The sequence below is a fragment of the Sabethes cyaneus genome, chromosome 3 (genome assembly GCF_943734655.1).
Source record: "Sabethes cyaneus chromosome 3, idSabCyanKW18_F2, whole genome shotgun sequence".
Taxonomy (NCBI): Eukaryota; Metazoa; Arthropoda; class Insecta; order Diptera; family Culicidae; genus Sabethes; species Sabethes cyaneus.
In genome coordinates this window covers 62724620-62741844 of record NC_071355.1, presented here as the reverse complement: position 1 = coordinate 62741844, position 17225 = coordinate 62724620, and the positions used below count along the sequence as shown (strand labels likewise).

Here is a 17225-nt window from a genome sequence, read left to right as displayed (position 1 = left end):
CGTAAACTATTTGCCACGGATCATTATCGAACTAATTATGCTAAATTCGGGCCCATAAATCAAATGATGGTGCTATACAACCAACATTGTAATTTTATTCACTTCACAATTAAAAAAACCAAATTGAAGCAATATTTTAGAACAATAAGTAATTCAAGTCAATAACAACAGAAAACTAGCAGAAAACTAGCAGAAACGAGCAAACATAAATAGAATATGTAATCGATTGATAACATTAGGTTAAGCTTGTATCACGGTCTACACACGATTGACTGCAAATAAATAAAAATAAAAAAAAATAAAAATAGATAGAAAACATCGTTGTTAGCACCAACGCTAAGATTGTCCTTCTAGAAAATTAACAAAATGATGATCTAAATTCTTTGCAATGATCAAATTACCCAGCATAATTAGAAAGAATAATTAGTTTAAGTCATGTTTTAGACAAAAAGAGTGATTGCATGCATTGCTTTCCTTAGAAAAATGCGATGCAATAGTGCGCAGATTTAGGCACAGATTTTTTATTCATGTTCCAAATTCTGCGCAGTAATGTATCCTACGAAGAAATCGCGAAATAATACGTAACCTCACCCGAATGACTGCGTTATAGAGGCACGAAAATTCAAGTAGAATCTTCAACTTGCATTGGTTGGCATCCTGTGGTGTGTCTCGGGGTCCGAAACTACGAGCGCCAATTCATGAAACCATGTCTTCTATTTTTTTAAATGTCCAACCTCATGGGGCTGTCAGAGAGTGGGGAAGTGGTTTCTACATGAAAACACTATTTTTAGTACTAGTTTACAGTGTAATGTTCAGTATGCAGAAAATCCGAGTCAATTCGCCCTTTACGTTATCGAGAATTAAATATTTAAAATGAGGCAATAAAAATGATAACAAATTCCTTTGCCACCCGGACAGCACAAGAAGTCCGGATCATGGATTTAATTATGGTAATGGCTAATGCCGGATTTTTTAGTGTGGTTTCAGCGTATAAAGACATAAACAGCATGGCAGGAGTATTTATTTTCACTTTTTGGGTGCGCAGAATTTGAACCAAACATGCGCAGAATTAGGAACATGGGCAAGAAAGTGCGCAGAATTAGGCACCGTGGATAAGTTTACAAAACGAAAAATATACTCAATTGTTGGTCGACTTATAATTCCTATATTTTTGAGCAGATATTATAGACCGTAGCACTACACGTTGAGGCTATCCACGTTGTTAATTTAAATCTAGAATACTTAGAATAGCGGAAGAATCATAAAAATGTCTTAACTGCGCAGAATATGGTACGTTTACGGTATCTTAATTTTCGTAATTACCGGCTTTACAAGAAAATTTTCGAATATCCAGGTTAGTCTTATATAAAAGGTGCTTACATGCTTACCTTATCCATCTAGCTCCCCCCATCTACTAACAACAATTCCTTTTCCGAAATACTTGTGAAGATGCAGAGGATTCCCTGGTCTTTAGTAGCAACAAGTATTGGGCTAACATTCCTTCCCATCCCACCAGGACCCGCATTTGGATGTGGCCGGCGTCGGTATTGATCAACATGCAGGGACCTGATAAGGTTGCAGAATGAGGAATAGCGTGCTGTCCCTAGTATGCTTTTTCCAGCCTTCATTTTGCAATTTTTATCGGTCCTGGTCAATAACGGAGTAGCAGTACACGGACGGTATCCTATGCTTATGCTTATGCTAATTTCATGTCCAATTTACTTTCAATTTCAACTCCGATTTAAAATGCAATTTCAGATCTAATTTTAAGCCCAATCTCAAGTCGAATTATAAGTGCAATTTGTAGTACGATTGAGGTTCAATTCCAAGCCCAATTTAATGACCCATTTTAAAGTCAACTTTTAGTTCATTTTAATTCCAATTTCAACTCCATTTGAAAATCCAACTTAGGTCTAATTTCAAATTCAATTTAATATCCAATTTCAAATTGTTCCCGTCCAATCCCATATATAATTCTAATCCAACCTGTTAAAACCCAATCTCTAATTTTAATTAAAATATTGAATCCAGTTAAGTCCAAATTGATCCAATTTTATGTCAAACTTCAGTTCTCATTTTAAGTTTAATTACAAGTTCAGTTTCATGTCCGATATCAAGTCTAATTTCAAGTCAAATTCGATTCTAATTTCAACTCCCATTTTAAGTCCAATGTAAGGTCCATTTCAAAGTCTGTTTGTGGGAATTGAGGTAAGGCCAATTTCAAGTTCAATTTCAAATCCAATTTGATGTCCACGGGTGGGATCAGGCTCGGACAGCTTTACTATGAAATTTAATATAAAAAATTTTTATGATGGAACTCAGAAATCCAGAGTTTTGAACTTATTCGGACGACAAAATCAATATTTTTTTAAACAAGAATAAGATTGGTGTTAAAAACATGAAATATGATCTTCCATGCTTCTGTTTGTCAAAAAATACTTAGATACATATCTAGTAGTACAACTAGAGTGCAACCGAGTGCATTTTTCGAGTAGGTCTAGGTATATAATGTTGTGACCGCATTTTATTTCTTCTATCGTAAACTGCGAAAAATTACTCAAAAATGCTTTCAACTGCAGACCAAATAAACTTACTTCCTACTCATCCCGTTGTGATGCCATATAATTCCGCCAGCTGGCATCATCATCATCATCATCATCATCATCAAAAGCACTCGTCATCGTTGTGCTGCACTTGACTGAGCGTTGGACTACCGGAAATGACCCCCAGCGGAGCATTCGAAAGCCGGGGTTGCTCTGGTGGGAAGTTCATTTCACTAGAGACTGTTGCTGTACGTGGGGAAACGGTGACCAGCTGCAGTACTAATTCGCTACCGCTGCATAGCATAAATGTCGGCAACAATCGACTTCAGTTGGTTTGACTGCTGTATAATTTTATTAAATTTTATTGCAAAATGTTCTTTTTGAACTTTGTTTTTTTTTATATTTCTCTTATAGCAAGGTTAGTCTCCCCTACGTGCTGTATGCAGTTAGCCACAGTATGTTCACAGTCCGATTCGAATTTCAGTTGCAGCTTCCGCCACAATACCGTACCTGACGCTGGATGGTCAGCCAACAGCTTTCACCGTAATATGTATTATATGGAAGGGGTAGTTGTTGGTTTATCATATGTGGTTTACATTTGTTTGACGATTAAATAACTCACGTTGTACGTTTTCATCGCTTAACACAAAACAGGCCAGAACAGTTTTTCAAATAAAACGTATGAAATTTATATCCTTTGGTACAAAAGTGAGGTTGCAAACGGGCTTTCATAGAATTTTCATTGTTTGTCTATTTAATAACTGCTAAAAAAATTTACAGTTTGAGTCAGTTTGGTTTGGGTACAGGGTTTCCGAATTCCAATGAGGTAGATAATTTCAACGCAAAAAAACTTACTTTTAGTTTAAATTTTATTACTAATTTTATAACGATCCGACCAAACGGTTGCGACGGTGAACGGAACAATTATTCATTACATTTTTTAATCGTTTCATCTGATTACATCTGGAAACTGAGTAAATTGCTGCTCTCGCATTAATTTACACTTTCGGTGTACAGTAGAATTTGTGAAAATCTTTACAATTATCAGCAAAATAGAAGTCAATTTTTCTAATTATTATTTGAAAATGGAAGCTACCACGAACAAATTATGAAAACCGCTTTTGCCTTTCTTAAATTGAAATAATTACTTCAATTTTCCACCGAGCATTAAAGGTTACGAACCAAGCACGAAACGCGAAGCAACTTTCTCGCCAGAAGAGTCGTATTAGCGCATAATTAAACAGTCTATTTATCGTGTTTCCTCTGATTATTATCCCATTGCAGGGTGGCTGAACGAGCCGACCCGCACCGCTCTGGTGTACGAGCACTGTTCGCGCGGTTCGCTGCAGGATGTACTCGTTATGGATGAAATCAAACTGGACTGGTCCTTTCGACTAAGCCTGCTAACGGATTTGGTGCGAGGGATGCGTTACCTTCACGGGTCGCCAATCCGGGTGCACGGATCGCTGTCGTCCCGCAACTGCGTAGTGGACGCTCGGTGGGTGCTGAAAATTACCGACTACGGTATGCCCAGCTTCTACGATGCGCAGGGTATTACGCCTCCACCCAAAAGTGCCAAAGATTTGCTCTGGACCGCACCGGAAGCTTTACGAGGCACCAAAGGCTATCCTAAGTACGGTTCACAGGCCGCCGATGTGTACGCCTTCGGAATCATCATGCAGGAGGTGGTGGTACGGGGTGAGCCGTACTGCATGCTGTCACTTTCGCCCGAGGAAATTATAGCGAAAATCAAAAAACCGCCTCCACTCATACGTCCGTCCGTGTCGAAGGGTGCTGCCCCGCCAGAAGCAATCAACATTATGCGACAGTGCTGGGCAGAAAGTCCCGAAATGAGACCGGATTTCGTAACGTAAGAATGATTAGCTTTATTCCATTTACTTAATTCCTCTCCGTTCCACGAAAAACCGTAATTATTAATGGATTTTTCCACTTTCTTGGGTCTTGCTTTTTTCGCACCGTTTAGGATTTGCGAACGTTTTAAGCAATTAAACCACGGAAGAAAAGTTAACTTTGTAGATACAATGTTCCAAATGCTGGAAAAGTACTCCAACAACCTAGAGGAACTGATACGGGAACGAACCGAACAGCTCGACATGGAACGCAAAAAGACTGAACAACTATTGAATAGAATGCTGCCTAGGTAACACAATTCAAACGCAAAGGAAACCCTATAATTTCAAATTGCATCATAATTTCACAGTTCCGTGGCAGATCGACTGAAACTGGGACTCGCCGTTGAGCCGGAGGAGTTTTCCGAAGTCACTATCTACTTCAGCGACATCGTCGGATTCACAACAATCGCCGCCCACTGCACACCGGTTCAGGTGGTGGACCTCCTGAATGACCTATATACCTGCTTCGACGCTACGATTAATGCCTATAATGTGTATAAAGTGGAAACTATCGGTGATGCGTACATGGTTGTCGGTGGACTGCCCGTCCGGACTCCGGACCATGCCGAACAGATCGCCACAATGGCCCTGGACTTGTTGCACCAGAGCGGCAACTTCAAGGTACGCCATCTGCCGGGCGTTCCACTGCAGCTGAGGATAGGATTGCACACAGGTAAGCAGAGTGTCCACAATCCTGTTTGGAAAGTGTTGTTTTGTTTGTCCTTCTAAAATCAAACGAATATTTGTTTGCCGGCCGTCAACAGGTCCATGCTGTGCCGGTGTCGTCGGACTGACAATGCCCCGATACTGTCTGTTTGGCGACACAGTTAACACGGCTTCCCGCATGGAATCAACAGGTACGGTGGACGCATTTCGTCCCGATTCATCATCAACCTCGCCAATGCTCGAAGCGTCGAAGCAATGTTTGCGTTTGGAAGCTGCGTTACTGTGAAAACACAAACCCTGCTTCGACGGTAGATTGCACATTTTTCACGCCGTCCGTCATCAGGTTTCATTAATCATTCATAGACCATTATCATTGACCGTACACGTACAGATAGTAGCGAAAAGTTAGCCTCTTTTGCGGTTCAATCTATCGGTAGAGTGACTGCAGTTTATTGCTGGTCGAAACGGAACCAAGTAATCACAATAATCCGGCAGCCAGCGTGATCAATCATCCAAATGATATTCTGTTTTCCGAGTAATGACCAAACTGTGCCACAAAGCAATTTCGATCTAATTGCATCGACAAATTTGTTTCCATGCATGCGGTACGGTTGACGCATTAGTGGAAAACAGAGGAAAAAATCTCGTTAAACTCACAAATCATAACGCGCCCCCACCACTTGCGAACTAATGGAAACGTGCGATGATACGTGCACAGTTGTCACATGTTTCAAGTTATTTGAAATATTATTTTCAAACAAGTTATAAATCATGACAGGACGCAAATGTTTTCTATTAACAAGAAAAAAGCCGTGATAATCTATTCTACAATACAATAGAGATGTATTGTGATGATTTATTCTAATTCAAAGGCTTTCAGTCTGTGACTGTTTCACCTCTCAAAAACATTGATAAAACTGAGAACAAAATGTCGACCAAGTTTTATACCTTTGTTAGGTATAGAAGAGCTGAAGCAACGCTACAGGTGAAGCAAGAAAAATACTTTTTGTTGCTCCGTATTTTTTGTCGAAGCACCGGAGTTGTCTTTGGTCACGTAGAGCAAACAAATTAATTAGCAGACATGTTCTTCTTTTATTACATCATGTACTGACCTTTTATCCTAAACTGTTATAGTCGCAGTATTAGGCCTACAGTACTTTTCGTTTTCTTTTTTTTCTATTCTGTCAAAACGAAACGTACTTTAATAATAATGCTGTCACTTTCGAGAAAAGTTAATTAGTTTCAATTGAAAAAGTTTCCTCTGTCAACAAAATTAGTACGACAATAATTGCTTTTGTGGATGGGATTTCATTTAGCACAGGATCACATTATAAAAATAATGAAAAGATGAAAAAGAAAGGTGCCATCAAAATTATTGTTTCTATGTGTTCCACATATATTTTTTTGCAATGTCATCAACAAATGAAATACCTACGTGGACACACATTTTCTATAAAAGCCACACACAATACTCATTTGACCAATAACTTTTATGTACGCTTTTAAGCGGATTAAACAGATGCTTGGCACATAGAAATTATATGTAGTATCATATGATTTTTTTCAGTAGATATGTGTGGTTTGTTTTGCGTGTAGATAAACGTGAACAAAGCAAACAACGATGGTTAATTCGCTCTCTCAACAACAATCAGAAAAATAATTACGTTCTGTTTATATAGGTACCGTTCTGATTCAAACTTCGAACACTTAAGCCATGCTGAAACTTTCTTCAAAGTAAAATGCTCGAAAACATCTTTATTCTACCCCCATGAATGGTTCAATAGCAAGACAATTTATTTATTTTCATGGGAAAATTTCAAAAATGAGGATAAAATGTTATTTTATAATGAAAAACACTAAAAAACTGCTGTTCGGTTTTGATTCAAACTTCGAACACTTTCATGGTCGACATTCAAAGCTCGAATATTTCAGTCTCAGACATCGAATACTTATATTACTTTGAAAAGTATTAATGTTTTTAGTGTCATTCAACTTAAATAAGTGAAATTAGATCCTTTTTCTAAACACTGTCCTTTTAAATCCACCTAACAGTGTGATTTAAATTTTTCACACAATAATTAGTTTCAATCCTTATTTCTGAAGTCAATTGCTAATATTTACGAACTCCATGAACCACATCTAAAGGAAGTTTACTTTCTACAGCTTTATCAATGCAGACAATTAATTTTCCCGAAGGAAAACCCGAAAAAACCGGATATTATTCGTAGGTGTTCGAAGTTTGAATCACACCTCAAAACGTGATTCAAACTTCGAACACTTTTTATTTATCTAATATCTTTGAAATAATGCATGAAATATTGTATTTTAACTATGCTTTAGTACATATATATCTTGCATTTACCTAATATTCACGCAGTGGAAAGGTAAATGTTCTAAAATTGGTAAAATAATGCAAACGAAAAAACAGCTACTTTTGCACGAAACGCTAAGAGTATACGAACGAAGTTAACATCTGAGTTCTCACTTTTTTCCAACGCCTGAATTCCTGATTTCTTACAAAGAGTCCTACAGTTCAATGTCATACCTCACCGGATAGAGGACATTCTAACGAACACGGTGGTGTACAATAAACATAATATTTTATAATATTAGCGATACTAACGAGCATTTTATTCTGAAGTGTTCGAAGTTTGAGACTGTTCTAAGTTTGAATCAGAACGGTAATTACATACAGTTACTCCCAAAACTGTAATGTAAAAAATGTACTGTAATAATTTTTGAAACCCAGAATTCAACAAAAATGAATTGGGTTATTGGATTACTTTTACTTTAGAATAGGCAGCTAATTTAAGAAAGTTATATTTTGAGCGTCTTAACAAAATGAAAGAAAGTCGAAACATATATTCAGAAAAAAATTCCACAATTAATTTTATTCCGACAGATACGCATTTCGCTTACGGCTTGCAAGGTTCATCAGTGTCTGCTTTCGAATTCAAACACAGATAAGTGTTTGCTTGATTGCGTTGCGAAATATAATAGATACAGACGATGAACTGTGTGCAGTGCGTGAATATCAATTCAAACAACATGAGTAACCTTTTTTGAGAGTGTACCCCGTTGAGCATACGGACGTTGGGAATACGGATGTTAGGCATCATGAACGTTAGGTATAAATACGTTAGGCATAAAAACGTTAGCCATAATGGGCGACAGGCATTATGAACAATATGCATAATGGACCATGAGGACGATTTTTTTTTTTGTTTATAGGACACGAAACCACTGCGACCAATGCTTAGATCTATTGGGCTAGATCTATAGGGACGATAGGGAATGGACGTGCGGAAGGCATAATGTATGGTAGGCATAACGAACGTTAAGCAATCTGCCGTTAGCTTGCAAGTAGTCTAATCGACTCAGTCTAAACATGCACTGCATAAAGTGTGCAATCAGATTACATACGAATGGTCAAAACACAAATGGCTGTATCCCGACTGGCCGAAACACGACTCACCGAATCACAAATGGCCGAAAAACACATGGCCGAATCACGAATAGCCGCATGTTATAGAAAATATCCGCGGCCTTCGGCCTGCTCAAATGTTGAGTATCTGATGCGAAGAATGATAGACTGGATGAAACTGGGAAATTTCGACATGACGTCAAAAATATATTGGATCGTTCGATGGCACTCTCTCGGTTGGTACCCAAATGTTTTTGCAATTAAACTATCACCGCACCCTTCTCTTAGATAGTCTGATACCTAATTTTGTTCTCCCAGTCTTAACCATTCCATACACGCCCATATACGCTTTCCCGTCGACAGTAATTACTTTTGTATTTTTTTTTATTTGGTCAGTTAAGGTTTAGGTTTCAAGCCCGTTTGCCAATAAAAAAAAAGTACTAAGTAGTAACTATGAAAATTAACTATTAAAGAACACCTCAAATGGGATGCAACTGTCCCCTAAAATACAAGCTAAGTCTATTTTTAATATTCGCTAGTGCCATGGTAACATTCACTATATGCTGTAGATCGTTGAAAGCTTTCATGAAACGGCAAGTTGGCTCATGTTGGGAGTAATTCCTGTTTCGATGAGGTGGATTAAACACCCGGGTATTCCGAAGTGCAACTTGCCTGTGATTTAAGTGCAACCTTGAAGCAAGCATTTGACTGTCGGCTCGTCCAGATAGGATGTTTGTGAAGAACACTATGTCGGCAATCTTATGTCTGCAGTGGATTGTGTCAATGTTGACTAGAGTGCATAGGTCGTGATACGGCGGTAGTTCAGCTACCGCTACCGCTCGTTCGGACCCTTCTTCTTCTTCGTATTCAGCCGAGAGCCGGGGTGGCTCTTGCTGTATCAAGAATTCCTCTCCATTGTACTCAGTCCTGGGCTACTCGTTGCCAATTCGTTGCGCGTCTCGACACACGCCAGTCGGCTTCAACCTGGTCGAGCCATCTAGCACGTTGAGCCCCTCTATTCCTGGTGCCGGTGGGGTTCTAGACGAGAACGGATTTCACTACACAATCGCCCGGCATCCTTGCGACGTGGCCGGCCCACCGTAGTCTCCCAACTTTCGCCAAGTGTACGATGGGAATCTCTCCAAGCAGTGCCTGTAGCTCGTGATTCTTACGTCTCCGTCAATCTCCGCTTTCCGTTTGTACTCCGCCAAAAATAGTCCGCAACACCTTTCGTTTAAAAACGGCAAGTGCACCTGCACGTATGTCTTCCGTAAGTAAAGTTACTGTCTCAAGTCCGTAGAGGACTACCGGTCTGATTAGCGTTTTGTACATAGTCAGTTTTGTGCGGCTGCGTATGCTCCTTGATCGAAACGTCTTGCGAAGGGAAAAGTAGGCTCGACTTCCAGCTTGAATGCGTCGTTTCGTTGGATCTCCTTACTTATTGTATTATTGTCAGCGGTGACCAGAGATCCCAAATATACGAACTCATCAACCACTTCCAGTTTATCGCCGACAATAGTTACTGTCCGTGGGAGGCAAACGTTACTTTCCGAGAGCCTCTTCCTACCATATATAACCCATCCTCCTAGCTTCCGTTTTTAGTCTGGCGTAGATTGCCTTCGCCGTCCCACGGTTTCTAGTAATGATGTCAAGGTCGTCTGCAAAGACTAGGAGTTGGCTACTCTTACTGAAGATCGTTCCCCTCGGTTCGTTGCCCGCTCGCCGGATCACACCTTCAATAGCGATATTGAATAGCATACAGGACAGTCCATCTCCTTGCCGTAACCCTCTGCGCGATTCGAAAGGACTTGAGAGCGTCCCCGAAACGCGCACGTAGCACATCACTCGTTCCAGAGTAGCTTTGATCAGCCGCGTCAGTTTGTCCGGAAAACCGTACTCGTCCATTATCTGCCATGGCTGTTCGCGTTCAACGGTATCGTATGCTGCTCTGAAATCCACGAAAATATGATGCGTGGGCACGTTGTACTCTCGACATTTCTGAAGGATTTGTTGGAGAGTAAAAATTTGATCCGTAGTAGCACGGGCCCCCATAAAGCCCGCCTCATACTGCCCTACGAATTCTCTTGTTATTGGAGATAGACGACGCAACTAAATCTGGGCAAGCACCTTGTAGGCAGCGTTGACCAGCGTAATGCCACGGTAGTTACAGCAGTCTAGCCGGTCGCCCTTTTTGTAGATGGGACAGCCTACGCCTTCCATCCACTCCTCCGGTAGTTTCTCTTCTTCCCAAATCCTTGAAATCAGCCAGCAAAGTGCCGTTGCTAACGGTTCTTGGCCATTTTTGTAGAGTTCTGCCGGGAGTCGGTCCTTTCCGGCGGCTCTATTATTCTTCAGCAGACCGATTTCTCGTCGGATCTCTTCGAGATCGTGAGCCGGTACCCTGTTGTCGTTTGCAGGTACTCCGAGGTTAACTTCCATCCTAAATCAGTGTTCCTTCCAAGTTCATTATTTGTGACGAGATTTTATGCCATCAACCAGATTGTAAACCTGAACTAAATTCTGAACCTCACCACAATACTTCAGAAAAATGGTCGCAATGGTAAGTCTCAAACACGGGAAAAAAATATTCTGAACCTAATTTTTGATCATATTTTGTTCCAAATGTTGTAACAGATTTTGACTAGATTCTGGAGCAGATTCTGGATCACATTTTTAATCAGATTTTGGACCACATTCCAAACCAAAACCAGCTTTTGGACCTGAACCAAATTCTGGACCTGGACCATATTTTGGTTCACAGTTTTTTATTAGATTTCGGACTAGATTTTGGATCAAATTTTGGATTTTGGCAGATTCTGGAACTGAACCGGGTTATAAACCAGATTTTGAACCACATTTTTGATCAGATTTTGGACCATAGTTTTTCGATCAGTTTCAAACCACCAACCAGATGTTGGATCAGATTTTGCACCAGATTCAGGACTTGGACCATTTTGTTGGACCTGGACTACATCGTGAACCATATTTTTCATCAACCTTTGTTTCAGATTTTGGAACAGATTTGTGCTAGATTCTGGGCCGAATTTGTATCCACATATTTAATCAGATTTTTGACCATATTTTGGACCCAGATTCTAGACCTGATCTGAACCGCATTCTGGACCTGCATCAGGTTCTGGACCAGATATTGGAACACATTTTCGTTAGATTTGTACCAGATTTTGGATCAAGTTTTAAACCAAATTCTGGATCTGGACCGTATTTTGGATCTGGGTTAGCTTGCATACCAGTTCCAGATCAAGTTTTGTTCCAGATTTTGCAACAAATTTTGAAACAAATTTGAACTATATTCAGGGCCAGATTTTAGACCATATTTTTATCACATTTGGACCAGGTTTTGAATATTTTGAACCACATTTTTGAACAGATTTTAGGCCTGGAGCAGGTTTAGGGGCACATTTTTAATCAGATTTTAAACCAGAAATTAGATTTTGAATTAGATTTTAAAACAGATTCTGGACCTGCACCATATTTTGCACCTGGACCATATTTTGGACTTGGTCCGTATCGTGGACCAGATTTTTTTTATCAAATTTTGATCTTTTTATCAGATTTTGGACCCAATTTTTTGCCTGGTTCCAGAGCCGCAGGTGACATTGGCGCCCTTGGTGGGGACCAGTCTAACAAACTGCACGCTACGGCGCTGCTTCGACGTACTTATTTTTAGTCCATTTCAGTATGGCGTAGATTGTCTCCGCCATCGCAAAGCTTCTGGCTATGATATCAAAGTTATCTGCGAAAGCAGCAAAGATATAAAAAAATGTCAATACAATCAACTTTGTCAAAGACGTCATCTCTTCATAGTAATTAGCTATGAAGCGTTATTTGTGGACAAAACTCGTAAAAACGTAACCTGAAACTTATTCAGGTCAATTTTAACGTATTCTAGTGGTCTAGAAAGTTATCTGTCTTATTTAAATCCACGTTTTCGTGGAACATCATTATACGTTATTTTCTAAATTTTCCGAGATATTGAGTTTTTCGGGTGAAAAATAGTACTTCTTTGAGCTTAAATGTTTCGCACGGTGGTAATTGGTAGCAGATCAAACAACTCACATATAAAAGTACAACCAAAAACCTGTAATAGTAAGTATCAGTTGTCTGTATCTGATTGTATCCTCAAAAGTTACAAACATTTTGAAAAGTGCTTTTTACAAATAAATCATCATATTTCGACAACCATAAGAGATAGATAGGTACTATTTTCGACAAAGTATTTTAGTATGTTCTACAACTTTTGTAAAAACATCGTTTTTTTAGTACGAACATAATTCATTAGTAAACTTGGCATACTTTGAGCAAAAAATAAATTTTTACAATTATATCAATTTTCCAGTTATCAGCCTAAAATTCACGGAGGGGCTGATATAATCGGAACAATACTGTATATTCAATCCATCCAGTTTGATTTGTATTTTAATAAAATATAAAAAATCTCATACATGATATGATAAAGTAATTTTAATTTGGATTTAATATTCATTTTGTTGTTGAAATTCCCCTGAGAATGGCTGCAATAAAGTTTACTTTTACCGTTGCAAATATGATTTTTGCTGAAAAATATAGTAACAGTCAACAGTGAATATAGTGCAGTTACCTTTTTTTTCAATCTACACAAGCACAAGGTTCACAAGCTTTACTTTTCAGGAAAACATTATGCATCTTAAATGCTAGATGGTCAAGCGTTGACACACTGTTCCTTCTGTATCACTGTTGACTACTTTCTCTTAATCATAACATCTCTCGTATACGTTAATTCGACGCACACTGTTTAGGAGAAGCTGGATCAGCCAATTATAAATTGCGAAAAATGGAAAAACAAGCTAGAAAAAAAGTTTAGACCAATCTTGTGTTTTGTCGTGGCCTGTAATGAGGTCAGGCGTATATTTAATTTTTTATAATGATAGTTTTTACAATCGACGGTTCCCTCCGTAGAAAAAAGTAGTGAAACTAAGGTATTGATAGTGTTCAAACAGAATGGGACAGGCGTGAAGTGGAAAGAGCTGGACATTAGGTGAGGGTTGATCATTGTAGTGGTCCTCTAACCTCAAGCTGGAGGACACTATTGTGTTTAGACACAATCAACCACTTTGTTTCATTACTTTCTTCTACCGTCCCCTCCGTCGTTTGTAAAAACTACAATTATAAAAAAATAAGATAAAAAAAGAGTTTGTGTAGTGTAATAACTACATATGCATAAATGAAAACATAAAGAATCCAAAGCTCAGGTGTTTAGACTCCACCAAATCTTGTAACGAAAGCTTACATTATACATTATTTCGTTCGAGTAACAATTATTAATCAGACTTTAATTAACCCGAGCAGGAGCGAAGAGCAAAATAATATAAAAACAATATCAAACTGTGTTATAATAGTATATTTTGTTATTGAATAGGTATGAAGATACATTGATAACACATTTTGATATTGAGTAGATATTTGAAACAGTGGTTGTAAGATAAGTTTAATAACTGATTTTGTTATCATATCTTATTTTGGTCTTAAAATGACATTCGATATATTTCATACAATTTTTTTTATTGATTAAAGAGATTTTAGATTATAAATATTTTATAAAATGATTTTTTAATGTCTCGTATACTACTGCATTTGTTATTCAATACCTTAATAATACTAAAATATGTTATTCTAAACTCTGAGTACAATCATGTTATTGCTCTGTTATTCAAATAACACAAGTAGTTATTCTTTTGGCCTTAAAGAAGTAAAATTTTGATATTATTTTTTGTTATTTTACCAACTATGTCAGCCAAAACAAGACCAAATTTTGAAATGAGTTATTCGATTTCCAATAACACATTTTGATATTATTTTGCGCTTCGCTCCTGCTCGGGAAGGTTGTCAGGTATCAGCATCTTTGGCTCGAGCAGCACGTTCCTCACAATCATGTGAAAGATTTGTGCCTCAATTAAGGTTAACGTTTCAGACTTATATCTTCTTTTTTAAAGACTTTCAATCTTTAATAAAAAGAAGATATAAAAAACAATATGGAATAAATATATTTAAAAACATGAGCTTCGTATTTTTATATTTCTAGTCATACTAATGTCATAAATGCAAAAAAAGACAATATTCAAGAAATTTTACGAAGGATCGTAAATAAATAACCAGATTGTTTAATGTTACTGCATATTAGCTCATTAAAAGCAGAAAAGAGTCTTTAATTAGCCAAGCACACTTTCAAGGTTTGATGCCGATTTCGCAAAACTCATCGTGCTGTAGAGTACTAGTGCTGACCTTAGCTACGTAGCCACTCTGAAATATGAGTAGATCATTTTACTATATCATTTGCATCGTTGAATGACTTCAACAGGCAGCCACATTAAATATGAAAGTTTAGCTCTGGGAGGCACCTAAACTGTGCGTTGACCGTGGCTAACGATATTTGATATTCAGAATACTTGAAAGGTTTTGTAAACAATGCGGTTATCTGACCTTCGATGACACTTTCATCACCCAGGCGAATTACATTGTACATTACAAACGGTGCATACCTATAAGAAAGAGGCTCACGTGTCAAAAGCTGTTTACACCTGGTGGCATAATATGCACGACTTAACCACAATAATATTTCTGTAACATTTAATCGTATCAGCTTTTGTTAATCTTCTACCGGTTTCCACCGCCGCCACTGCTGGCTCCATCCATCAGCAGACGCTACATTCAGATATCAAGTTTCCCATGCTCGCCCGGTCATTATGTCATCTGTCATCTCATCAGCGTTTACTCGGCATACAGTTCCATTCCACATCATCATGATGCGATAATTATTCTGCCTGACCACATTAACTCCCGTCTCCGGACCGTCAACCGTTTCGATTCCGCAGGCTCCTCGTGGCGCATCCACATGTCCCAGCAGACGTGCGATTTACTGGAACAAGCCGGCGGGTATGTAATCGAACCCCGTGGACCGATCGAGATCAAAGGAAAGGGCAAAATGCACACCTACTGGCTGCTGGGGAAGAAGGGCTTCGACAAGGTGCTACCACCGCCACCGCCAATCGGGTAAGTTTCCAATTGCTACTCTGTCACGCACCGAATGGTGGTGCGAATGTAAACATTCATAATTTATGTATTCGTTTTCCAATTTGTCGCCGGCTTTCTGTATAGGGAATCACACGGGTAAGTAAAGCGGTGTTTGATTATTTAAATCTAGCGTTGATTACAGTAACTTGTTTGTGGATATTGTAAAAGGCTTCATCGGTGGAATAATGTTTAAACGATTAATTCCATTAATTCCTTTACCATGTTCGAATGCATGGTTAAACCATATTTTTCTATTTCCCGTCTATTTCAGACTTGACGTAGCCATTTTGCGCAAATCGTTATTTCAATCCGAACAGAACAATCTGCAACAGTTGAACGATTCCACCGCGAACCATTCGTCCAGTCACTCACCGTCGGTAGCAGGCGAATCGATAGACGTTAAGGTAGAAATTACGCCACCGACAGGAATCGAGAATCCAACACTAGCGCCGTCGATTTCGATAGATTCCAACTCCAGTGGTACCAACAACTGCACCCTGAATCTGTCCGAATTGCAAATAAAGACACCGCAACCAAGTCCACACGGTCGCAAGTTGGCGGAAATGGTTCCGGAAAACGCATTTCTCAGTGCAAACTCTAGCTTTAATCGCCTGAATCCGGCCTCTCCGGGAACGGCTTCCTCGCGGTTGTTCAAACGCATCGAAGAACTGATCGATCTGAGTTCACCGTACAACTACTACCGATGCTTGAGTCCTAGCGAAAGCAATCTTTCACAATGTGTTGTGGACAATCGATACCATGGTTATCAAATTAATCGCATGGACTGTCCCAGTAAGCCTGGTTCAACGAGGTTTCTTCGAAGGCAGTTTAGTTTAGACAAAGATGATGTAAGTCCGTCGATGACGACCAGTCAAAAAGCAACTTTGGATACTATTTCTTCGATTTCCATTGATCGCGAGCAATTAGCACGAATGGGAACACTTTCGTCCATCCCTTCGATCAGTTCTGCAACATCAGTTTCGCTCTCCTCCAAGCAGCAGCGCGGCATCCACAAACAGCAGTCCGCCAGTGTTGCTCAAGATTTGGAGAAAATCGAGGAAATTCCCATATCGCCTCAGTCCTCGTTTCTGGTAAATCATAACACCAACAGCAATAGTACCTCCAGTCTGCAGTCGGAAGTAAACGACAAGACTAGAGCACGTTCCACGGAACGTGCGGCACAGAATGGTAAAGAACTACGCCTCAGCATTGATGCCCTGGGATTACGGTGAGCACAATGGGACCGATGACGGTCTGACTTCACACGATGTACCAGCAGCCTTGAACGATAAATGGCTGCACCCGCCACCCAAGAAAACTGTCACTGTTTGGCAGCGACAGATTGAGAATAACACGCAAATCGAATCAAACAGTAAAAATAAGTCTGACTGCCGTGTCGGGATGTTTTCACCACGCCAAGTGAAAATGGTAAACCAATCATCGGTAGACTATTTATAGCTAGCACGGGCACGGTAATTGTTATAAAATCAGCTAATTAGGTGTATCGACAAAAACCTGAACAACTCGAATGGAACGTGTATCCATTCCGATGGGAAAATAAGGAAATTGTTATGAATGAAACAAATTCCTCAGTCTAATGCCTCCATTCTC

General features: G+C 39.2%; 1 protein-coding gene across 1 annotated transcript in view; it reads left to right on the top strand.

The window, feature by feature from the left end:
• Positions 1 to 16846, top strand: part of LOC128739646 (uncharacterized) — a 106411-nt gene extending 89565 nt beyond the window's left edge. The window contains exons 9-15 of the mRNA XM_053835142.1: positions 3828 to 4413; positions 4528 to 4704; positions 4765 to 5129; positions 5221 to 5313; positions 15416 to 15593; positions 15699 to 15710; positions 15886 to 16846. Of these exons, the coding sequence (XP_053691117.1) occupies positions 3828 to 4413; positions 4528 to 4704; positions 4765 to 5129; positions 5221 to 5313; positions 15416 to 15593; positions 15699 to 15710; positions 15886 to 16846 (2372 nt within the window). The remainder of the gene's footprint in view (positions 1 to 3827; positions 4414 to 4527; positions 4705 to 4764; positions 5130 to 5220; positions 5314 to 15415; positions 15594 to 15698; positions 15711 to 15885) is intronic.
• Positions 16847 to 17225: the final 379 nt, after the last annotated feature.